The 25738-nt window shown below is 43.4% G+C and overlaps 1 protein-coding gene across 3 annotated transcripts in view; it reads left to right on the top strand.

Moving 5' to 3' along the window:
• Positions 1-25738, top strand: part of ABCC4 (ATP binding cassette subfamily C member 4) — a 287148-nt gene that overhangs the window by 108305 nt on the left and 153105 nt on the right. For all 3 annotated transcript variants that reach the window (XM_032151108.3, XM_058438015.1, XM_032151110.2), the window contains exons 9-14: positions 1556-1657; positions 7646-7735; positions 9292-9483; positions 18023-18117; positions 18322-18408; positions 25539-25635. In XM_032151108.3, the coding sequence (XP_032006999.1) occupies positions 1556-1657; positions 7646-7735; positions 9292-9483; positions 18023-18117; positions 18322-18408; positions 25539-25635 (663 nt within the window). The remainder of the gene's footprint in view (positions 1-1555; positions 1658-7645; positions 7736-9291; positions 9484-18022; positions 18118-18321; positions 18409-25538; positions 25636-25738) is intronic.

Below are 25738 nucleotides of genomic sequence, written 5' to 3'. Positions count from 1 at the left end.
AAATACCTCTCAGTACCATCACATTGGCCATTAAGTTTTACCACCTGGATTTTGGAGGGGAAGTTGTCCAGGCAGCTTCCAAGGTCTGGACATTGTATAGGAAGTTTCCTGGATGTTGTCACTTTCTGTTGGGCTGAACTTAAGTCACGCAGCTACATCTAACTGCGTTGGGGGCTGGAGAGAGTGGTCCTTGTTCAAGGCTGCTATGCATTGGCTAAAAACTGGGAGTTTTGTTAACCACAGAAAATGAGAGCAGATTTTGAGGAGAGCTGACAGTTTTTGCCACATCTACAAAATTTTGAATGGGGTGGGGGTGATCTAGGTTGTTTATTCTGTTTCTAAGCCACTGTAGCTTCTCTCATTGAATTATACCTACCATTTGAGGAGCAAAAGGGAGTTTTCCCATGTATCATTGTGTTAGGTTTGTTATGGTTAACAGGACTGTTTTATTCAGTTAAATTGCATTATGTAGTTGCTAACTAGTGTGGAAAATAGCAATAAGCGAGAGATTGGGCCGTTCCTGCTGTCTAGGAGGGGACATTGACTAAGGAAAAAAGGTAAGTGCAGGTGGAGCACGGTGGCTCATGCCTGTAATCCCAGCATTTTGGGAGGCCAAGGTGGGTAGATTGCTTGAGGCCAGGAGTTCGAGACCAGCCTGGCTAACATGGTGAAACCCTGTCTCTAGTATAAATACAAAAATTAGCCAGGCATGGTGGCAGACGCCTGTAATCCCAGCTACTCAGGAGGTTGAGGCTGGAGAATCACTTGAACCTGAGAGGCAGAGGCTGCAGTGAACCAAGATCGTGCCACTGCTCTCCAGCCTGGGTGACAGAGTGAGACTCTGTCTCAAAAAAAAAAAAATAGTAATAAGTGATTGTGAAAAGTAGCTTATAAAATATGTTTTAAGAGATAGAAGCCTTTTTTCTTATTTTGGTAAAGAACACTGACTTAAGTGGTAGTGAATAAGTTGTATGTCAATTTGACATGCAGGAGGGAGGAGAAAGGCCAGTTGAATCTAAGTGACCAGCCAGAGCCAGGGCTGCCTTCAGAGGCTCTGCCCTGTGTTTCCTGCCTGCCCTTCTGGGCTCACTCACTTCCTGAAGGCTGGGAATGGCCTTGACTTTCATGTTGCCAGCATCTAGCACGGGGCTTGGCACATGATGAGGATTCATGAAATATTCATCAGATCATTTCCGACCAACTCTCATGTTCACCATTAGTAACACAAAAGTACAGCAGTAGGAATATGCAGGCTATAAATGCACTCAACCTCAGAGCAGTGTTTTCGGTTTATTTAGGAACAAGTATACTTGTTGAAAAAAATTACACAGATAGTTCCTAAAATTACAAAGACAGTTCATGGCCATGAACTCTATATGTTTATTTATTAAATAAATATCATATGCTGATATGAACTGATACTTTAAATAGGGTTGGTGAAATGATCTGTAGGCTGTATAAAGTTTTATGTTACAAATTCCATAGAAGCAGTGACTTTTGTTTGTGCTTTTGTTTCTGTAATTTAAACAATCTGCGTTTTTCCCATTTTCTTTAGACCTTTTTGCTACTTGATGAGATATCACAGCGCAACCGTCAGCTGCCGTCAGATGGTAAAAAGATGGTGCATGTGCAGGATTTTACTGCTTTTTGGGATAAGGTAACATATCCTTAATTGCAAGATCATGACTGCTAATAGATAATGAGTGACATTGATGTAATAGAGAATTTTGAGGTGTTACACATCGTATAAAATATGGCTTGCTTATTTACTGAAAGTATGTTACAGAGATTCTCAAAATTAGGAGTAAGTTTTGCAATTAATAGAAAGTAGGTATGAAATCAGACTTAGGTATTTGACAAGTTGTGTTTTATCTCATTTTCAAAAAACCAAGGAAAGTGTTATCTCATTCTAAACTAAATGTCACTAAGTTTGGACACTGGCAATATTGGATTTTATAGGATTGGACAGACTAGGGGTGCAGCATGGAATGGGTTAACTGCTGAGTACACTGTAGATTATTACGGAGACTTTGGGGTATCAGTGCACATTTTCAGCTTAGTGTTTTCAGGTCATCTTATTACATATTGAGAAAGCCCATGACTTGGATTTTTGCCACAGGGTTGGGGTGGGGCTCCCCTATTCCAAGCATCTGGTTGTTGCCAGCTGCTTTGGTGGCAGCCCAAGGCAGAGGGGAGGCTGCAGGCCGGCATAGCAAGCTCCATGGATTCCTGACTGAAGGCTTTCACCGTGTGGTAAGCGGACAGGTAGTTCAGGCAAGGCCACAAGGATTTTTCAACACTTGGTTTACTCATAACATTTAGGCAAACGGGAACAACAGCAGGGGCCACCCACAAGAAGTACTGAGGCTCGGTGCATCTCCTGTTATCCACAACTCCAGCGCCCTCCTCATGCTTCCAAGGAAGCAGTGGGCTCCCTGCCCAGTGCTCATAGACGCCACTACTATGGCACCAGCTTTTCATGAAGAGAAAGGCTGTATTGTAAGTCGAATGGCAAGGAGACAGGAGGCAACGCTCAAATTTGTCTTCCCTAGCTGGGGGATGGGGCAGGTTTTATAGGCAGAGGGTAATGAGGCATGGTCCGATTGGGTCTTGCGTGATTCCAGGGCTGGATCTGATCGGATCCTGGATCATGCCATGAGGCATCCGCCTCTGAACTTGTTCCTCCTTCCTTTGTCCTAGCACTTGGGTTCTGCCCATGGTTGCCTGCTTGGTTTATCTGGGAATGCTCAGATTACATAACTTGCAACCTGGGATCCATGGTAACCGAAAAACAGTTTACTGTGTTATTACACAAAGTTGAACCAGATTGAGCTGGTTCTGCGGTTACGCTCACCTGAGTCCGGGGTCGTCTGCAAATCTGCTTGTCTCAGTCTGTGTTAGTCTGGAAAACAGAACACACAGCATGGGAGAGGGAATTTCTTGCAGGGAATTCGTTACATAGGTGATGAAAGAAAGAGCACAAAGGGAAAGCAGGGGTGGAGGAGGCCACCCCAAGATCAGCCATGGCAGGAAGCTGCACCCTGGGGCTAGAGATGATGTCTGCCAGGAGCGGAGCCCAGTGGCCCGGCTGCCAGCAAGATTTGGGACCAGAGGGCAAGGGTCTCTTCTGAGGGCACTGGAACCACTCAGGCTGCTTAAAATAGGTGGGCAGTGCTGGTGGTGACCAGCTCCTCCCGTCTCCAGGTGCTCTTTGTGGCTGACCTTGAGTCGTAGTGTAGTTTGCTGGATCCAAGAGCCAATAGGTGGTTGAGCAGCACTCCCACCCAGCCCCACTGCCTCCGCCCTCTCCTGTGGGACAAATGTCAAAACTCTGTAGACTCCAGACTCTTCCTTTCTTTACATGCCCTTGGCTCTAAGTATTGCACTCCCTGTTTCATGTTTGCCTAATTCTGATGTAATTTCTGCCATCTCTACCAACAAAACAATAATGTATTCCCAAATATATAGAACATCATTGCATCTTGTGCACATGGAAACTCTCACAAGGTGACAGTTTCACCTTACCTGCTGCCATTCCCACCCTCATACACTTTATTTATTTATTTATTTTGGAGACAGAGCCTCACTCTTTTGCCTAGGCTGGAGTGCAGTGGTGTGATTTTGGCTCACTGCAGCCTCTGTCTCCCAGGTTCAAGTGATTCTCTTGCCTCAACCTCCTGAGTAGCTGGGATTACAGGCATGCCCCACCATGCCTGGCTAATTTTTGTATTTTTAGTAGAGACAGGGTTTCTCCAATGTTGGCCAGCCTGGTCTTGAATTTCTGGCCTCAGGTGATCCGCACGCCTTGGCCTCCCAAAGTGCTGGGATTACAGGCGTGAGCCACCGTGCCCAGCTCTAATACACTTCAAGCATTGATAGAAAGCTCTGTGAACATCCCACTAGATAAAAGCACTCTAGGTGAATGCTGTTGAGCTAAAGGAAGGCACTGAGGTAGCCACCACACACTGTGTAGGTCCCATTTGCAAATTTCTTTTGTACCAAACCCTGCAATATTGTAAAATGGGCTGTTTTGTTGTTTTTTGGTTCCTAGATAACATTGACAGCTGCATTGTAAACAGAACACGCCATCGGTTTTCTGGGCCTTGTCTTGGGGTGATTATGCCTCACGCTGGCAGGGATTATTAGGGAGGTCTGCGGCTGAGAGGGTGCTGGGGTGGGAGGAGGGGCACAGACACTGGGGCTTTTGGAGAGAAGCTGCAGAGGAAAGAAAGGGGAGCTGGGCTGGGATTTAGGAGAAAGACAGAGACTCCAGCAGCAGTCTTGCTGGATAGACCAGCGGGTATTGGAGGGAAGGTCTTCTCACCAGCCTAGGTCTCATTTATAAAACAAACGGGCTTGGGCTGAATCTCTAAGCTGTAAAGTCTGTGGCCCCGTGAGAGCCTGTGACTCTCCATGGGGAAGGGATTTGCTTCTGTTTTCTTCACTGCTCTGGCCCCAGGGCCCAGCATAGGCTTGGGCCCAGAGTGGGGGCTCAGTCGGCCTGCCTTAGTGTCCTGGAGCCTGGAGGTCCCAGAGGGAACGGGCCTAGCCTTCTGAGCTGTCGAGTGCTGCCCCCTTCTGGCTGCAGCGCACCAGTGCTGGGTCCCAGGCCTCCCGGTGGGGCAAACCTGCTCTAAGAACCAGGGCCGTGATGGGAAGCTGGGTTTTGCATGTGGCTCACTCTTTTGCAGCCAAAACTGAGTAAAAAGAAGTAAAATCAGAAATAGTTGTTAGGAAAGAGACACACTGCAAAGGAGGGGAAAGGGACAGGTTAACCAGTTGTGTTTTTTCATCCTTTTGTAATCACAGAAATAGGTAGGTTTCAGTTGTCTCAAGAGACAAATGTTACTTAATCAGGAATACAGAGTAGACCCTTCACATTTTAGAGGAGGAACACCTTATATAGTAAGGCTAAGTCAAGCAAGACTTTGTGAATTTGTGACAAGTTTGCACTTAAAATCGTGTAAATATGTCACATTTTGTTTAACGCTATTTTTCCAAGTGTTTAGGTAATAATGTATTACTTTTTTAAAAAAGAAATAGTTGTTAGGCATGTAGGAAGGAGTAGAGAAACCTATTCTGGATGGTTGTTATATAATTCCTATGAAATCTGGGGCTAATTTCTTTGTGCTTAAAAGGGATCATGATTGTTTTGGTCTGTGGCCATCCTATAATGTGGTCTGGGACACAAAAGGGGTCAGTTTACATACACACATATTTTAGCATTTGACCATTTACAGAAATATTTGTGATTATTTGGGTATGTGACTGTTAAGTCGTTTCCAGGTAAATTTTTCATTTTGAAGGTTATCTTGATCTCTTGTTCCCCCGCCGTGCTTTCTGTCTTTTGGGCATTTTACTGATTGCACGTGCCCACTTGAGATGTGGAGAGGGGTTGATGAGTACTGTTTGTGGGCTGGGCCAGCTCAGCATCTTTAGGTTTTGGGTTGGTTGACTCCATGCGTGCTTCCCTCTTCCATCATCCCACGGGTGTTCCACCCTCCAGGGACGCCAGATTCATTTTGAAGAATCCTTTTCTAGAGTTGAGGAGGCTGCATTGCCTTTGATTCACTCTTGATCATTTTTCTATGCTATGGATGAGCATTTACCAAAGCGTATTGTGCAGAAGAATAGCCACTTCCGAAAGGATTTGGGACTTGAATAAATTTGCTAAATGCCCACCCACCAGACATGCATGGTCACATCTCTCCAATCTATCTATGGGAAATTCAGATGAAGATTATAAATGTGCGACTTAAACCCCTTTAGGATTCCTCCCAAATTGTAGCTGTTTTTACTTTACTTAACAGTATCAATTTTTGTCTACTAGTGTTGATGTCTGGGTTTGGACAAAAGTTCTTAGAGTTGGCAGTTTTTACGGTTGAGGTTCTATACTCTGAATTTAAAACCATTCCTCTCTTTATTTGTACCAACTGACTTTTGCTTTTTTAAAAGATAGATAATTCAAAGTACTGATTGTCCTTGTATGAGAAGAGGAAACCTCCTCATTTTGGTTTATCATGCTCTGGTAAACTATCCCTTTTCCCTGATACACACTTAATTCTCTCAACTGAAAATATTTAGAAGCTCTTTGTAAAAGTAATGAATTTGGTTTGGTCTCCTAAATAATAAATAAACTGTAAAAAAACATTTTTTTTTTTGAGACAAGGTCTTACTGTGTCACCCAGGTTAGAGTGCAGTGGTGCAATCTTGGCTCACTGAAACCTCAACCTCCTGTACTCAAGGGATTCTCCTGCCTCATCCTCCTGAGTAGCTGGGACTATGGCACACACCATGCCTGGCCGATTTTTTTTTTTCTTTAAGAGATGGTTTCTCATTATGTTGCCCCAGCTTGTCTTGAACTCCTAGGCTCAAGTGATCCTCCCACCTCCGTCTCCCAAAATGTTGGGATTACAGGCATGAACCAGTCCGTGCCCTGACTAAAACAACCTTTTTTTTTTTAACATTAGCAGTGATTGATAATTTCCTTAACATTTAGTATATGTAAAAACATGCATATACTCCTGAATCTTTTTATCGTAGAATTTATAGATTGTTTAGGAACATTATTTCTGATACCATAATGAGTACTTCATCCCTTCCTCCCTTTGTGCTGGATTGAATGCTGTAGCGGGTACCTCTGTGTTTATAGTAGAACTACGATGCTGTCCCTATTTACCCAGGATAGGTAACACAAGCTGCAGGTGTAATACTGAGACTTTCACTTTGACCCATGAACATATACTTAATTTCATTTTTCTTCAGTTTTTGGTTGTTGTTAAATTAGAGCTCTTGGTTACAGGGTTGACCACCATTTGTAGAAGTTCATTTGCCAAGAGTGACTTTGTAGTATAAAGTGCCTTCTGGCTGGCTGGGCATAACTGAGGTTCATGCTTTATCAAGTGAAAATGGAGAGATTAGTGGAGATTTCAAGTCATCCATTAGCCAAGGACTGGGCATACCATGTACTCATGCTGCCACCTTGTGGAGGTTAATGAAATAGACTATTAAAACCAAGGGAGAGAATGAAAACTTACAAATAGTTGAAAAGCTCCCATACTGAATATTATATTAAGAATATTGTTTTAAATGAGAACACATGGACACAGGGAGGGGAACATTACACGTCTGGGTCTGTCGGCGGGTGGGGGCAAGGGGAGGGAGAGCATTAGGACAGATACCTAATGCATGCAGGGCTTAAAACCTAGATGACAGGTTGACAGGTGCAGCAAACCACCATGGCACACGTATACCTATGTAACACACCTGCATGTTCTGCACATGTATCCCAGAACTTAAACAAAAATATTGTTTTAGTAAGTTAGCATGAGTTTTCATTTCAAGAAGGTTGCCTTGTCATTTTTACTCTCTAAATTTTGTGGAAGTCTGGAGCTGTGTTCACATGAAAATCTGGTAAAAGGGAATGGGCCTTCCTTAAGTACTGAAGACTCCAAACCGTTTAAAACCCCACCAAAAAAATATGATTGCATGAAAAGGACTCTAGGATACAATATCTTAAAATAGGAAGGAGAAAGATTTGGGTTATGTTCATGTATCAGTGACTATTGTATTGTTTTCTTCTCTTTTTGAAGTGATTTGTGTGACTTTATTGAAATGGGCACATTTTATAAACTTTAATTTGTAGGCATCGGAGACCCCAACTCTACAAGGCCTTTCCTTTACTGTCAGACCTGGTGAATTGTTAGCTGTGGTCGGCCCAGTGGGAGCAGGGAAGGTGAGTTAGAATGGCTTTTGGCAGCTTGTTGCAACCCCACTTCTCATATTAACTTCTCGGGTTTGAGCCCAAGGCTACGTGTAACACAATTTTGAATTGGGTACGCTTGGCATGGCATTTCTCAGTGCATAGAACATTCGTTTTGCAAGAAGGGTCACATGACCAAATAAATGTGGACAATGCATATCATGTTCCCCTTGGTTCTTCAAGTTGAGCAATTGGGAACTCCTAGAAGTTGGACATCTCCATGAAGGAAATTATTTATGTGACCACTATGCAGGATGGATTGACTAAGAAAGTGGGAACTTCTTTTTATCAGAGTGGACCCTAGATGCTACGAACATCTGGAGGTTGTGAAGGCTTGTCTGAAAAGCTTTAAACATGTTTTGATATGACTTCTCCAAGTCACATGAACACACATTTAATAAACCTGTAGCCAGGTGTATAGTCCTGTGTTAGGAGTAAAAGATACACCTGTTATCAAGACCCAGACGCCACTGCCCTCCAGAAGTTTCTGGTATCTGGGGTGAGACAGATGTACAAACAGGTGATTTCAGTTCAGTGTCATAAGTGCTCTGATAGTGGGGGGCACAGACACGTCACGTCTGTGCATTGTAGAAGATGCAAAGGAAACGTGCATACAGACTTAGTCTCATGCATTCTAAAGCAACACAATAAATCTAGATGTAGGTATATAACAAATAGGGTGGTTTCACAATTGAAGTTTGCTCTCCACAGACACTATTCTTGGGTATTTAAAAATAAAATTCCTTCCTAGTGCACAGGGTATATTATTTATTTTTATGTGTCACTGATTTATTCATGTATGTATGTATATTTAGTTTTTGAGACAGGGTCTCACTCTGTTGCCCAGGCTGGAGTGCAGTGGCGCGATCTAGACTCGCTGCAACCTCCACCTTCCCCGGGTTCAAGTGATTCTCATGCCTCAGCCTCCCAAGTAGCTGAGATTGCAGGTGTGCTACCATGCCCGGCTAATGTTTGTAGTTTTAGTAGAGATGGGGTTTCACCATGTTGGCCAGGCTGGTCTCAAACTCCTGGCCTCAAGTGATCCACCCACCTTGGCCTCCCAAAGTGCTGGGATTATAGGTGTGAGCCACTGCGCCTGGCCAGGATATGTTATTTACATACAGCTTTTCTAGAACTAGTTCTTTGTCAAAAACGATACGTGCATGCAAGAACAATGCATTCAATATTGGATATATGAACTATATGTCATGCTTGGCTGCTGTGTTGCTGTAAATATTCTTAGTTGATTTTGTTCCATGTACCATTTCATTTAGGGGCATGAAACTCATTTAGGGAAACTCATTAGGGCAGAGTAGATTGTTACACTCTATTTTGTTAATATTCCTTATAAACCACTAGTTTATATGGACCAATATGTTATTTCCAATTTTTAATCACAACTTCCTGTGCTCTTTTAAATGAATGAGTGGTGTTTTTCAAGCTCCCAGGGCTGGGCAAGGCTGCATTGCAGCGGCTTATTCTTGTCTCGAGTGTTGACTGAACATACGTTTTTTTACAATCTGTTTCAGTCATCACTGTTAAGTGCTGTGCTCGGGGAATTGGCCCCAAGTCACGGGCTGGTCAGCGTGCATGGAAGAATTGCCTATGTGTCTCAGCAGCCCTGGGTGTTCTCGGGAACTCTGAGGAGTAATATTTTATTTGGTAAGAAATACGAAAAGGAACGATATGAAAAAGTCATAAAGGCTTGTGCGCTGAAAAAGGTGAGTGATGACTTTTGGATTTCATCTACTCGAATGTCCAGTAATACTAGTGTTCACTTGAACAACAAGGTTTATTAACTTTTTTTTAATTTTTAAAGACCTTTGAATGTTATTTAATACTTTAAGGCGGTCCTCCCAGTAAATGAACACACACGCACTCTGTCTTTTTAAGTCTGATGTGAAAATGATATTTACAGGGTGAATTTCGGGGGTTTGGTTGGTTTTGTGAAGTTTTATTTACTTTTAACTTTTCTTTTTTTCAAAATGGACAATTATAAAAATTTGCAAAAGTGGAGAGAAGGGTGTCTTGAACCTGCATGTACCCATTGCTCAAGTTCAAGTGTGATCAACTTGTAGCCAATTCTACTCCATCTCTACCCCGGCCCTCTGCTAGCTCCACCCCCACCCCAGATTCTTCTGATGCTCACCCTCGGCCTCAATTGTATTTTATCTGTAATTGTATTTTATCTGTGATACCTTATTACTTATCTCTAGAAGAACACTTTTGAAAAAAAATTACATCTCACTCAAGAAAAAAAATCACCAAAATGTCTTGCTATCATCAACTGGCTAGGCAGAGATCACAGCGCTTTAGTATCTCGTTACCCACTGGTTTGCGTCAGACTCCGGAAGATGTCTGCACTGTGCGCTTGGCTGGTGTTTCCTGCTTGGGTCCCTCTCAGACCAGAGGTTTCCTTCTCCACTCCCTTTAAAAAAGAAAATTTGTTTCAGTGGATTTTGGGGTATGGGTGGTTTTTGGTTACATGGATAAATTTACAGTGCAATTTATTATTTAAAGGAAACAAGCTGTTTTAAAATTTATTTTTCATTGCGTATCATTTTACCAAGAGAGTGATTGTTTCCAGAAAAGATGAAGTGTTTGATTGTACACTGAGGTTTTCATAAAATTGGTGGATAGTTGATGAAAACTGAGCATACTTAATAGAGGGCTATAAGTTCTAGAAAATAGAAAAAATGGTAAATACGGATAAATACTATGTTACCTTCTTTGGGCCATAAAAATCAGTGAATAATGACATTAAAGGGCTCTCCCCGGGCTCTGTGCAGTGTGGCCTGGACATCCTACTGTTCTTTTATACTGTCTGGAAAAGGCCGCCACAGACTGTCACAGGTGTGATGCAGAAGGCTTCCAGCCAGGTTTGTGAGGAATAAGGAATTTTGCTTGAACAATGGCTGGAATATCATAGATTCTATCAATGAGGTGGGTAGTATTTGCTGGCGATTTGGACAGAGAAATCATTGCTTGTTTAATGGGCTGTTTCTTCATCCTGGGCTATTGTTAATGAGAGATGATGCATTTTCAGAAATGACATTAAGTTAACAGTAGTGAGCTAGATTTTTATTGAATAGTATACACTATATAGGAAAAGATGCATTAAGGCAAGCTCCTAGTTATTCAGATTCCACCAGGTGTTAATTTTTTTTCTGTGTCTCATACACACTCACACATATGCACACACAAAGGTATATAAAGTTTTAATCTTTTGCCATGATTTCCCAGTTGCCTTTGCTATTGCTATCCTCATTTTATTTTTCTGATATTGCTAGCCTCACTTTTTTAAAGTAAAATTTTCATTTTATTCAAAGTTGGTACAGAATTGCTGACATTTCCCTAAAATAATTACTATACTTCAGCTTGTCCTGCTCTGGTGTCCCCCCACTGTCCCCTGCTTCCCTGAAGATCCATTTTAGAGAAATTTTGCAGAAATATAAGGTCAAAGTAGGAGAATATACGAGGTGATTTCAGTGTGTTGCAGTGAGTGGAGTGTATCATGTTTTAGGGAGTTGAGAAACAGATGGAAAATTTTGCAAGTTTTCCCCCACTGGTAGTTACAGTTGATAACCAAGAAACTGCTGATGGACCAGGCCCCGGAGATAGGAAAGATGGTGTGCCATTTTTCAATGGAAGGGTGGCACTTGGCAACCTGGGCCTTGTCTTTCAGCTCTTTTCTTCCATCATTTCTCTATGACAGGTTAGAAGTGAGGTCCTCGGGACCAACATAAGGCTTTCTTGGGAAGGCTTTGTTGCTCTTTACATATTAATCTTTCAGTTTAAAGATAACCTACTAGTAAACTCTAGAATTTAAGAATGATTTGTTCAAGACTGTGGTTTCAAGGGTTGAATGTTGCTTATGGCTGGTAAAGTGGAGGGTTGGAGAGATGAAATGACTCACCTGAACATTTGCAGTTCAAGTTCAAAGCCATACCCGCCTAGCTCCAGATTCCATTTTCCCCTCTGCCAGGCCACCTCTCAGTTGGAGGTGTTTATAAGGTAGAACTATTTTAACAATTAGGTGATTGATACAAAGGTAGAATGTGGGACAAAATGTTTTTCAAGCCTTCCCTTTTTACCTGTTCAGCTTCTGATACCCACATGAGACTTCAGGTCCCAGGTCACCCAGCTCTGCCTTGCTCCTTCCCACGTCAGAAAGTCTCTGGGGGAAAGTGGGGGTTAGGACAGTGGCTGCCATTCAGCCTCTTCCATAGCCACCTTTGAGGACTGGCCCAGTAAGTTGGACAGTGTCCCAGGCACCTGCGGGCTTCTGCGTGGCAGGCAGACTCCAGTGGCAATGGGGTCCCCTCAGGGCTGGGCTGCATGGCGACTTCTTGGTTCCTTCCTGGATGTCTGTAAGCACGGACCGCTGGCCCCCTGTGCATGGTTCCATCCTCGGTAGGACAGTGGGCCTCCGGTGGAAAAGTCAAACAGAGCAGGAGGCTGGCCCAGCTTTGTCATTTGCTCGCTGTCACTTTGGGTTTTTTTTGAGATGGAGTCTCGCTCTGTCATCCAGGCTGGAGTCTAATGGTGTAATCTCGGCTCATTGCAACCTCCGCCTCTCAGGCTCCAGTGATTCTCCTGCTTCAGCTTCCTGAGTAACTGGGATCACGGGTGCACGCCACCATGCCTGGCTAATGTTTTTGTACTTTTAGTAGACATGGGGTTTTGCTATGTTGACCAGCTGGTCTTGAACTCCTGACCTCAAGTGATCCACCTGCTTTGGCTTCCCAAAGTGCTGGGATTATATGCATGAGCCACTGCGCACGACCAGCTCAGTGTCCACTTTGGACATGTCACGTTACCTGCCTTGGGCTCTTGATGTCTCTGCTGAGAAATAAGGACATGGGATGAGATGGTTTCCAAGAAGTTTTGCTACCATTCTCAAATGCCATTTATGACTGTTTAACAGTGGACTGGCAAGAAACCAGGGATCCTCTTAATGAGTTATGAGATCATTTGCTGACTCCTTTTCAAATCCACGTGTCAGTGGTGGGTATAAGATGGCCATAGAGAATAGCAATCCTGGAATTATTTTGGCTTGTAGGTACAGAGATTGTGTGTGTAATCAAAACCTGCTGGACAGAAACGGTCTGAGTGTCTCTGGGTGTTTGCCCTCTGTTTCATTTCTTATTAAATGGGAGAGATACAGCAGGATTATAAAGACTGCAGGCAATGTCTGTAAAATGCAAACATGCCAAGTTTTTGGTAAGTAGTAGCTATTGCCCTTTTCTCTAAATCAGTTAATAAGATACATAAAAGATTTTGCCTTATATAGTTCCTCATTCCCCTCTTGGCCACCCTCCCTGCAAAAAAAAAGAGTCCTAGAGGAAAAAATAGGAACTAACAAAATTTCTCAGATATATTGATAACAACTAGATATATTGTACTAGATACAGTTGAAGTAAATTTATAAGTTCATTGAGCTAAAAATATCTTTGAAATCAAATAATAAGATAGGAAGTAATAATTCACATTTAGCAGTATTGCTTTAGGCTAATTACTTATTCAAAGTGATATCGTAGCAAATGACAGGACATACCTCAGGAAACAACATACTAATGTTAGATACGTTAGTGGGTAGTGGTTAAAATCCGAGGCCTTGGGGTCAGACAGCTCTGGGATTGAGTCTCAGTTCCTTTTTAGTAGGTGTGTGATTTTAGCTAATCGTCTGAACCTTAGAAAGCCTCAGTTTTGTCATCTGTAAAACAGAGATAATAAACTATTCACCTCATAGGCTATTGTGAGGATAAGATTTGATCATGAACTTAAAGCACCTGATTACTAGGCACATAACAGGACTTCTTAATTATAAGAGCCACCAATTTTGGGTAAAATCACATGAAATGTGATATACTTGAAAGAATGTATCTGAGTATAGGGGTTCTGTACATAGTACAGTAAATAAGTCAATAATAAAAATATTGTTACCCTAATAGATGCAATGTATTAATATTATGTCACCCTTTGCATAGTTTCTTTTAATCCTTGAGCACTTTTAAGCAATGCGTATCCAAAGGCATGGAATTGATAAATTTGAGTTTAATGTTTTTCTATATAGCTCTCTTGAATATACAAACCCCTTTGGGGTACCCACTATTTTATAATTTCTTCTCATATTTGCCACATTCCTGCCAACTTGGACATTTTCTTTTTAGATTGCCTTGACAATCATAAAATAACTGTTGTTATGCCTTTTTGTTGTTGTTGTTAATCTCTCAGTTGGGAGAACCATATCACTCCTTAGTGACATAATAGGAAACATGCTGAGGGCCCGGTGTGGTGGCTCAAAGCTGTAATCCCAGTACTTTGGGTAGCTGAGGTGGGAGGATTACTTGAGGTCAGGAGTATGAGACCAGCCTAGGCAACATAGAAAGACCCTGTCTTCTTTTTTAAAGCTGAGTACAAAAGGGATACAATGAGGTTAATCTAACTAGGGTGACTAAATGGACTGATAGTGCTGCATATGGATAGAGAGACTTCGAGTTCTGAGTTGTTTCAGTATTGCCTTTAAGTATCTTCTAGCAAGCACTTGGGGAAGCATGATATGAAAGGGCAACAGGCTGTGAACTGAGATGAGCTTGGTTCAGACTCCAGCCTTCCTTTATTAACTGACAGTCCTCAGACCAGTTATGTGCTCTCACTTCATCTCAGTCTCCTCATCTGTGAAGTGTGGTCACTACTTACTTGGCAGGTTGTCATGAAGGTTAGAGATAACACCAGGCATCAGGAACAGTGGTTGGTGCATAGCTCTTACATCCAGGAGCTGACTCGTGGAGCAAGATGCTGAGTACACACATAAACGTTAAGAGGCAGAATATGGCAGGTCTCCTTCCTAAGAAATATAAACAAAGCCTTAGGAACCTAGAAGAGAGAGTGATGTTTTCTGATTGGGGGACTACAGGTTAGTTTCATAGAAGAGTTTGAGCTGGGCCCTGAAAGAAGAATAGGATGTTGATAAGCTATGAAAGGAAGGGCCATTCCAAATGGAAGCAAGGTGTGGCCCAAAGCTGGAGAGCCCTGCTCTCTGACTCTGGAACCTGCTTTTTGTGCTGGGGCCTCAAGCCTGGCCCCTGTGACCGTCCCCACAGTGTCCTCAGTGGTCTTTCTGCCTTCAGTGTCACCATGGTTGATGTGCACATGGTAGGATTCTGGTTAGATGGCGTCAAACCCACACAGCCACGTCATGGTTTTTCTCTAGTTTCTGTGTCTGCATTTCATTAAAGGTGGTGGTAGATTAAATAATTGGTTAATTTTACTGAGTGGTACCTAACGTGCATAAGATACCTTCCTCCCATTGGGAGCACTTCTGCTTTCTGCCCAACTGTTTCCCTTTAACCAAACTAGAAAATCATGGCTAGGAAATTAGCCTGACTCAGATTGTACTTCAGATCCTTTGAAATATTTTCCCTATCTGAGGCTTGTCCATAAATAGTTTGTTAAGTCAACAACACTCAAGGTCATTGTAGTACTCAAAGTGCTACTACCAGGCACGGGGAGAGAGCTCCTTCCCTATTCCCTATGTGCATGAAATGAGACAGGTATTTTTAGTGTCTTTTCTAGAAAATGGCTAAGATTGCTGTGCTACAACTTGATGCTATTTTGAGAATGAAAACAAAACAATGTAAAATCAAGGCACAGAAACTTAACATATAAAGACCATCAGCAATGGAATGAGGCCAAGTAAACAATGTGTGTTTGTGTTTGTGTGGAAGGCTGGGACCCTGTCTTAAAATGGTGCATTGTCTTTTTATGAAAACTGAAAGGAAGAGATAGTGTTAACTGGTCCATTGTTTTTTTTTTTTTTTTTTTTTTGAGATGGAGTTTCACTCTTGTTGCCCAGGCTGGAGTGCAATGGCACGATCTTGCTCACTGCAACCTTTGCCTCCCAGGTTCAAGCGATTCTCCTGCCTTAGCCTCTCAAGTAGCTGGGATTACAGGCCTGCACCACCATGCCTGGCTAATTTTGTATGTTTAGTAGAGACGGAGTTTCACCATGTTGACCAGGCTGGTCTTGAACTCCTGACCTCAGGTGATCCACCCGCATTGGCCTCCCAAAGTGCTGGGATTACAGGTGTGAGCCACCATGCCCGGCCGCGTTGCCTTTTTATGAAAACTGAAAGGAAGAGATAGTGTAACTTCTGAGCTCAACAAAGAGATAACTTGAAATAATGAATTTTCATAATGGGTCACTTGCTACCTTTCATTTGACGCCATCTGGTTCAGATTGGAGTATTAGGGGACTCCTGTGTGTCTTTGTGGGCTGCCAGGGAGTGGGTTCCAATGGAGATACTGTCTTTTTTCCATTTGGTTATGTACTTTATTTAGTGGGATTCATGCTATGAATGGGGTCCTGCTGTTGGTTTGATCAGAAAATATGTCGTAGTCATCAATAGCAAATGATAATGAACTCAGATCCTTTTTCCACTTAGAGAGTTCATACACTTACTTTAGATTATTTCGGCATTCTGTGAGTTTATTAATTCTTGTTTCTCCAGGATATTTTGTAAAAGAGATAAAAGGAGAACTTAGGGAGGTCAGAGGACTTGCTTGTCATGGAGATCTCAATGTGCCATTTGCTTTGTCTCCCCGGCTTTGTCAGAGTAGAGACAAAGAAATGACACCTTGATCTGTAAGAGGGCTATCTCTGTAGTGTCCTAGGTTGATGCTTATGAAGCTCAGTCAGTACCCAGCGATCTTCTCCACACCTTTTGTCTATGCCAGGATCTGTCTAGTGATAATTATAGGCCATCCAAGTAAAGACTTCTAATATAATGTAATGTAACTTAAACCTGATCATTATCCTGTTGTTTTCAGGGATGTTCTTGTCACGTTGTTTTAGAAAAGTATTGTGCTTTGTCATCGTATTTCTTAAATAATTTTTAAATATAACTTTGGTTAGATCCTCAAATAAAAACTTGTTATCCTTCCTAGCTTTTGTTTTCTGGGGTCTTGCATGGAACCAGAGCCTACTTAGTGCAGCCAGTCTGTGCAGTGTCTCATGAGCACTCTGCCCCTTTCCCTTTGGCTTTTCCTGGCTGGGCTGCCCTTCCTGCTCTTATTTTTTTGCAGAGTTTTTTCTGTCAGTCTATTGTGATGCCTTAAGCATCACTGTGAAGATGGGGCGGGTGTTATCCCTTCTCTGAGAATGGAAAGCTGAGGCAAAAGTCAGCAAAATGGCTTGTGAAGACACGGTTGTTCCTTAGTAAGTCCCATGGCTTTATGCTGATAGCCCTCACAGTTGGGTCTCCAGCACAGACCTCCAGACTCACTTATCCAGCAGCAAGTCAGGATTGCCGGTCAGCATTTCAGTTTGGCCATAATCAGCCTTTTGATTTTCTCTCTTAAATCTGCATCCCTCTCTTCCCCCAGCTCAGTACATGGTAACCCTGTTCTTCCCTTGTCTTATATCAAAACCAATGCAGTCCTCCTGTTTTTCTATCACAACCCACACCCATCTCATCAGCAGATCCTATAGGTGCTACCTTTAAAATTTGTTTACTTCCCTGTTGTTCACTTCCCTGTTCCCCACTCTGGTCCCAGCTACTGTTGGTTCTTGTCTCAATTATTGCCTTGATCAGATCATGTCCTTCCTCCTGTTTCCCTGGGTGTGAGCCCTTGGCTTCTCTTGCCTCTGTCTCTGCCCTCCCCTGCCATCATCCTGTGCTCACAGTTCTGCGGGCATCTGTGTTGCTCTTCTGTGAACACCTTGGGCACGTATCACCCCATGGCTTTTGCGCTTGCTCATTCCTCTGTGTGGAGCATTCTTCCTGCACTCTGTGCCAGCCAGTCCATCCCCTGACAGGTCTCTGCTCAGACCCCCTCGATCAGAGCCCTTGCTGACCTCCCTATGTAAAGTGGACTTTTCCTCTGTCTCCCTAAGCCAGCTTCCTTTTCCTTAGCACTTAATCACTTCTTGCATTTGTGTCAGTCTTTTATTGTCAGGTCACTCACTGTGGAAACTCTTTCACTGCTGAATTCACAAGGAGTTGCTGCTCAAAAAATTTCTGTTAAAATGGCTCAGTGCATAAATGCTATGTAAAGCTGCAGCATTAAAATAGATAACGTGCCCTGACTGTGTATTTGATAGGTTCAAAGTTACAAGTTAGTTATTATGAAATATATCCATTGCTGTTGATCAAATACATGTATATTTCTGAAGAACTAATGTGCAAAGTTTAGGATAACAGAGGGAGAACATGTTTTAAGTCTTTTTTTTCCCCCTTCTTTCCTTTGTCCAAACAGGATTTACAGCTGTTGGAGGATGGTGATCTGACTGTGATAGGAGATCGGGGAACCACGCTGAGTGGAGGGCAGAAAGCACGGGTAAATCTTGCAAGGTAAGTTGCATTTCAGCAGCCACTATGCCGGTGTCTTTTGTGCTGCTTCCAGTGGTGGTGAGCACGTAGGACCCGCTTACTGTGTATCGCGTCCTGTGTGAAGCACCTTCTTGGATTATTCTGTTGGCATTTGAATGAACATCCCAGTTGTTGAAAGTTGTCACGTTCCTGGGTAAGAGTCTGATATCTCTTTATATTTTCTAGAGCGGTGTATCAAGATGCTGACATCTATCTCTTGGACGATCCTCTCAGTGCAGTAGATGCGGAAGTTAGCAGGCACTTGTTCGAACTGTGAGTCTGTTTGTGTCTTAAGTCATTTCTGCTTTTCCAGAGCCATTTCGAGTTGGCTCAGGGAAGCCTTTATGGCTTTCAGCTTGTCCTGCTCTGGTGTCCGCTCCCCCCCGCCCCCCGCACTGTCCCCTGCCTCCCCGAAGATCCATTTTAGAGAAATTTTACATAAATACAAGGTCAAGGTAGGAAAATATACAAAGTGATTTCAGTGTGTTGCAGCGAGTGGAGTGTATCATGTTTTAGGGAGTTGAGAAACAGATGGCAAATTTTGCAAGTTTTCCCCCACTAGTAATTACAGTTGATAACCAAGAAGCTGCTGATGGACCAGGCCCTGGAGATAGGAAAGATGGTGTGCCATTTTTCAATGGAAGGGTGGCACTTGGCAACCTGGGCCTTGTCTTTCAGCTCTTTTCTTCCATCATTTCTCTATGACAGGTTAGAAGTGAGGTCCTTGGGACCAACACAGGGCTTTCTTGGGAAGGCTTTGTTGCTCTTTACATATTAATCTGTCAGTTTGGAGATAACCTACTAGTAAAATCTAGAATTTAAGAATGATTTGCTCCATAGTAGACCGTGGTTTCAAGAATCTAATGTTGCTTCATGGATTCTTACCAGAGTGAACGCTTAAGACCCACAGACATGTAGGCCTGGCTTGCCTTTGAAACTAGTTGTCTAGAATCTGGCTTCCCTCCCGACTCCTATGTTCTGGGATTTGCTTTCTTTGGCTCTTGCTTAGACACTGAGCCATGGAGGTAGAATTACTCTGGAATCTTTTCTGTATATTCTGTAACCTCATGTGTGCCGACTGACACTTCCTATATAGTCTAGACTGGCCTTTTTTGAAAGCATCATGAACTGGTTTTGCTAAAACGGCACCCACATCTGCCCCACAGTCAGTTTCCTGTTTTTCGCCTTGTTAAAGTCAGTGAGCCTTTCCCAGTCATTGTAGCCCTTCTGCGCACACTGAGGTAGATGCTCCTGCATATGCTACTGCATGAAACGTCTTCGCTTGAAGAGGAGGGCAGCAGCCACAGAGAAGATAAGCACCCATGCTGGGCTGAGTGAGAGAGAGACAAGTTCAGATTTCATTCTTGCCCATAAGGAATTTGTCTCTGCATGGATTCAAGACTAAGTGCATGGGAAAAGTTCAACAGACCCCAAGGCTTAGGGGATTTCAATATAGGACAATCTATTTTATTATTATTTTTTTAGATAGGATCTTACTCTGTTGCCCAGGCTGGAGTGCAGTGGTGCATTCTTGGCTCACTGCAGCCTCGACCTCCTGGGTTCAAGAGATTCTCCTGCCTCAGCCTCCCGGATAGCTGTGACTACAGCCTAGCACCACCATGCCCATCTCATTCTGTGTTTTTTTTTTTTTTTGAAGAGAGGAGGCTTTGCCATGTTGCCCAGGCTGGTCTCCCTATGTTGCCCAGACTGATCTCGAACTCCTGGGCTCAAGGGATCCGCCCCCCTCGGCTTTCTGGAGTGCTGAGATTACAAGTGTGAGCCCCTGCGCCTGGCATATGACAATCATTTTTTTTAAATGGAAGAAGTGGGCAGCAGAGATTGGAAAGATCACTGAGGGCCAGGCTTGGCTGGAAGTAGCCTGTGGTCCTGCAGGCTGGTAAGGGTTTGTAGTGGCTGAGAGTAGGATTCAATTCCTTTGAAAGAAATAGTAGAAGCAGAGGTGTGCAGACAGGAAGGAGTGAGGCCTGTGGGAAGGACAGCAGGCAGGCACCTGTTCCTGTGGTGGGAGATAGAGAAGGTACCGTGAGAGAAAGCTCTGGAAGTCCTGTGTTGGCCAGCCAGGGCTGCCCTCACAAAATGCCACAGGCTGGGGGGCTTACACAGCGGCAGGTTGCTTCTGCAGAGTTCTGGAGACTGCATGTGCGAGATCAATGCATCTGCAGGTGCAGCTCCTCCCAAGGGCTTTCTTGGCCTGCTGATGGCCGCCTTCTCACCCGTTCCGCCTTGTGTCTCTGTATCCAAACCTCCTCTTCCTGAAAAGACACCAGTCAGATTAGAGTAGGGCCCACCCTCATGGCCTCATTTTAGCGTAATTACTTCTCTAAAGGTTTTGTGTTGGCGGGGCACTGTGGCTCACGCCTGTAATCCCAGCACTTTGGGAAGCCGAGGCAGGCAGATCACCTGAGGAGTTCGAGACCAGCCTGGCCAACGTGGTGAAACCCCATCTCTACTAAAAATACAAAAATCAGTGGTGGATGGTGGCGGGTGCCTGTAATCCCAGTTACTCTGGAGGCTGAGGCAGGAGAATTGCTTGAATCTAGGAGGTGGAGGTTGCAGTGAGCCGAGATAGCGCCATTGCACTCCAGCCTGGGCGACAAGAGTGAGATTCTGTCTCAAAAATAATAATAATTAAAAAAAATTTTAAAAAAGTTCTCTGTTCAAATTCTAAGGTGCTGGGGTGAGGGCTGGAACATAGGAACTTTGAGGGGAGCATGGTTCAGTCCATAACAGGTCCTGGATAGCAAAGTGGAGAGCGAGTCGGCTGTGTGAGAGTAACTCATCTCTGGGCTCTGGATTACAGGGGTTTGGACGTGAAGTCATCCACTGAGCATGGGGCTCTACGTGGGTTCCTGAATGTTTACCCACCAGAGTGCGTGTGCAAAATGTGCCTGGTATGGGATGATGAAGTGGATGTGTATGATGGTGATGGTTGCACAGTGGTGTGTATGTACTTAGCACTACCAAGCTATACACTTAAAAATGGTATAAATGGTAACTTTTATGTCATGTCTATTTTTCCACAACCAAAAAAACCGTGGATGGCAGCATTGAATGTTTCTGAATGCAGAGTGCGGGATAAGCTGGCACTCGGCGTTGCCCCAGCACTCCGATCGGAGCCTTGTTTCCTGCTCCCTCCTCATTGTGCCTTGATGAATTTTCCATTTCGCTGAGAAGGGCCTCTGTGGCTTGCTCGAGTCTTGCGCGAGGCCCCACCAGTTCTTTATCACTCAAACAACAATTCCCGGTGGGACACTGTTTTAGAGTCGCCGCGGGGAAGGAGGAAGGTATTTTCATTGCTGAGTATCAGTGTGCGTATCGCACAAGCTCCCCCAAATTTTCATTTGAACACAGGAGGTATTTATAAAGTCCTCTTGCACCTTTAAGGATTAATGACTTTGGATATACGCTTGTTAGAAGCAAGCTTGTTAAAATTGTTGTTTGCTAATCAGAATCACATTCTTTGGGGAAACTTAGGTCAGGGAGCACGAATGCAATTTAGGAAATCACTCAGCAGCAACTGGAGAATGTTCTCAACGAGTTAGAAAATTGGATTGAACAATATGCTATGAAAGATGGCGGTTGTGTTGAAGCTTAGAAATGTGAAGTGTTTTGTATTAAAAGTGAATGAATTACACTTCTATTTGCCATTAACAGTTTTACTTCAATCATGAATATATATCGAGAGTTGTTAAGAGTTGTGTTTTACAACTATATGTTGCAAACACTAAGTGGATTTTATCACATACAAAAAGTGAGGGGCACTTAGATTAAAGGACGCTAATCCGATTTGTTGCCTGCTATAGATGTGGTTGTATTCTAGAAAGCCTCAAATTCTCAGACCCCTGCCTTTTTGAGTCTCCTAATCAGATCTCCCACACTGTTGCCTATTTGTCTTAGTCTATTCAGGCTGCTGATTCAAAATAGCATAAACTAGGTACTCCATATAAACAATAGAAAATTGTTTCTACAGTTCTGGAGGCCAAGATCCAAGATCAAGGCGCCAGCAGTTTTGGTACGTGGAGAGGGCTCATGCTCTCTTTCACAGACAGCTGTCTTCTCACTGTGGAAGGGGTACAGCAGCTTCCCTGGGCTGGCCCCTTTTACTAATACCATTCGTGTTGGCAGATTCTCATGAAATAGGCCTCACCTCCTAATACCATTACATTGGTGATTAGGGTTCAGTAGGAATTTGGGCGAGGGCCACAAACATTCAGGCACAGCACTAGTTCATCTTCCCTCTTTCAGTTCCTCTAGGACTCCCCTACTGTTAAGCTACAGTTCTAAGTCCTCGAATGGCAAATTGCCCTTTGCAGTCCCCGCCCCATTCACCTTTCCAACCCTTGCCCACGCAAGACCAGTCCTCCAGCCATGCACACTTCTGTGGGGTGCCTGGAAGGAGGTGTGACTTCCTCACGTCCGCTGGTCTGTAAGGGTATTGTTCCTGCCGTCGGAGAACCAGGGATAGTATGCCTGGGCAAAAGAGAAAAATGAAAGACGCAGATCCTACCTCCTGCCTTTCTCTTCTGCTCCTTGGAGGGTATGGTGCTTTGTCTGTCTGCCCATAGCCCTCAATGAGCTGCTCTTGATCCACCTATGTGTTCTTCCATCCAGCCCCCGCACTAGACTGTGAATGTATGAAGGTGCCTTTGCACAGCGCGTTTGTGCCCCGGGACCATTGCACCTGCTGTTTCTGCCAGGAATGCTTCCTCCAGATAGTCTCACGGCTCGTACATCACCTCCTTGCAGAGAGGCCTTTCCTGGCCACTCCCTCTAATGTACAACCTTTGCCTGGCTGTCTTTTCATGGTTTACTTTACTGTCCGATAGTGTATTTTCTGTGTTTGTGTAGTGAGTGTCCCTACACGACTCAGGGTGTTGTCTGTTTGCTTGACCAGTGGATGTATCCTCATCACTTAGAGTAGTCCCTAGTACTTTGTCAGTGCTCAGCAAATGTATCTTAACTGAATGAATGAAGGTAGTGACTGTATCTGTCCCTCTCTCCCTCCTTCCCTCCCTTCCTTCCTTTTTTGACAGAGTTTTGCCCTGTCACCCAGGCTGAAGTGCAATGGCATGATCACGGCCCACTGCAACTTCTACCTCCTGGGCTCAAGTGATCCTCCTGAGTAGCTGGGACTACAAGTGCACACCACCACACCCGGCTAAGTTTCATGTTTTTTGTAGAGATGGGACCTCTCCATGTTGCCCAGACTGGCCTTGAACCCCTGGGCTGAAAAGATCCTCCTGCCTTGGCCTCCCAAAGTGCTGGGATTATAGGTGTGAGCCACTGCACCAACTGACTATATCTTTCTCACTTGTGTCACCTCCAACATTGTATGTGTCAGCTCTTAATGTTGTCTTTTTTTTTTTTCCTTTTTGAGACAGAGTCTCGCTCTGTTGCCCAGGCTGGAGTGCAGTGGCATGATCTCGGATCACTGCAGACCTCCTGGGTTCCAGCGATTCTTGTGCCTCAGCTACCCAAATAGCTGGGATTACAGACATGCGTGACCACATCCGGCTAATTTTTGTATTTTTAGTAGAGATGGGATTTCCCCATGTTACTTGAACTCCTGACCTCAAGTGATCTGTCTGCCTCAGTGTCCCAAAGAGCTGGAATTATAGGCGTGAGCTCCCGTGGCTGGCCTCTTAACGTAGTCTTTATGTAGGATTAGAGTTAGATAGCTCATTGCTAAATCAATCACTTATTATTTGTTTGTTTTATGGCATGACTGGAAGATTTTTACTCTTAAAAATTTGGGAAGTATTTTTTTGAGAATTGCCTAAGAAGCGTAATTTAGAAAAAATTTCAAACCATCAATTACAGTGTTAGTGTAATTATTTCTATTATCTCATCTACAATGGAAGATGTTAGGAAGAAAACATTTTGAAACCTTTGAGGTGGCTGATACTGGACATAGCACCCATCAGATTTGATCATTAACATCTCCCTTTAGATATGTATATAAAAGGATTAATGGCAGCCAATTTTGAAATAAAGGGAAACAGTTTCATTAAAAGCTTTAGTACTTAAACCTGAAGAGGGGTATAAGTACTAAACCTGAAGAGGGGTATAAGTACTAAACCTGAAGAGGGGTATACTAGATCGAGGAACTTAGTTTTGAAATAAGCCAAACTAAGATATGTGAAAGGGGAAAAATGAATCCTTTTGGATGTAAAGGATGAAGTGATAGTTTACATATCTGCAGTCTGGAGTTGTGATTCTGATCACAGGCGCTGTCTCTAAAATACTTGTTATGACTTCTCAGTCCTGAATTTCTAAAAGCAGTGGCTGCATATGAGGAAGACTGGAGGACAGGGCTAACGCTTATCGAGCATGAGTTACGAGTTATGTTCTTGGCCATTGTTACAGATTAATGCTTTTCTTTTCTTTTTCTTTTTTTTTTTTCTCCTTTTTTTCTTTTTGAGACAGGGTCTTACTCTGTCAACCAGGCTGGAGTGCAGTGGTGTGATTACGGCTCACTGTGGCCTCAACCTCCTGGGCTCAAGTGATTCTCCCACCTTAGCCTCCCTTCTAGCTGGGACTACAGGTGTGCACCACCACACCTGGCTAATTTTTTTTTTTTTTTGTAGCTCCCAGGAGTCTACATTTACAATGTAGGAGAACTTTGAGTGGGTACCGTAGAAAACAAACAAACGCCAGAAAACTTGATGGTTGAATACTGAGGTGGGTCTTATCTTGGAGCCATATAGTTTGGGCTGTTTGCATTCTCTTCTTCCATTTTCTTATTCAGACTGTTTAGGACTAATGAGAGACGTTTTGCTTCCTGGATGAGACCAAGAATACTGTGGAGAGTCACATGTCACTAGCATTTGTTTTCCTATCTAGTATCATTTGGGAAGAAGAGTCTGGAAAATGCACTCTGGCAAAGGTTACCAAGAATCTAAGCCTTTTTGCGGGGGGTGGGGGGGGGGCGTTAATATGTGCATTATAAATTATCGTCTAAGAAACCGTCCAAGAAAAATGTCACGTCGTTACATGACCTCGATCTTTCTTTCTCCCCTGCAATCCTACATAGCAGTAAAATAATCAGTGTTTTAGTTAAGTCAAGTTTTTGAATGTCTATATTGTTCAGTCATTTTTCATCATGGAATATATTGTTAAACTAAGTTTTAGAAAAAAAATTACACTTATTGTCTCCTTCCCAGAAAACTTTTGAGGATTTCATCACAGCAAGGCTCGTATTTGCTGCTCGTGGTTTTGAGGACCTCGCTGGCTTTATTGGCTTATATTTGTATTTAGTTTGTATTTAACCTCTAGATCTTTGACTACTGTGTTGTCTTTGACTATGGTTTCAAAATGTATGATTTTCATTGTGGAGCACCCCATTCATGTGTTTTTTCACCCTGTGCCTTTTACATTTATAGGTGTATTTGTCAAACTTTGCATGAGAAGATCACAATTTTAGTGACTCATCAGTTGCAGTACCTCAAAGCTGCAAGTCAGATTCTGATATTGAAAGATGTAAGTAGTTTCTAGAGGTCTCCCGAACTTGCAAGTACTCAGGTGTGTTGAATCCCCTTCTTCTTCCTCCATTTCATGTTCCTTTCTTCTCAGAGCTTGGATT

Source organism: Hylobates moloch, unplaced genomic scaffold (genome assembly GCF_009828535.3).
Source record: "Hylobates moloch isolate HMO894 unplaced genomic scaffold, HMol_V3 SCAFFOLD_4, whole genome shotgun sequence".
Classification (NCBI taxonomy): Eukaryota; Metazoa; Chordata; class Mammalia; order Primates; family Hylobatidae; genus Hylobates; species Hylobates moloch.
This window is presented reverse-complemented; position numbering and strand designations above follow the sequence as displayed.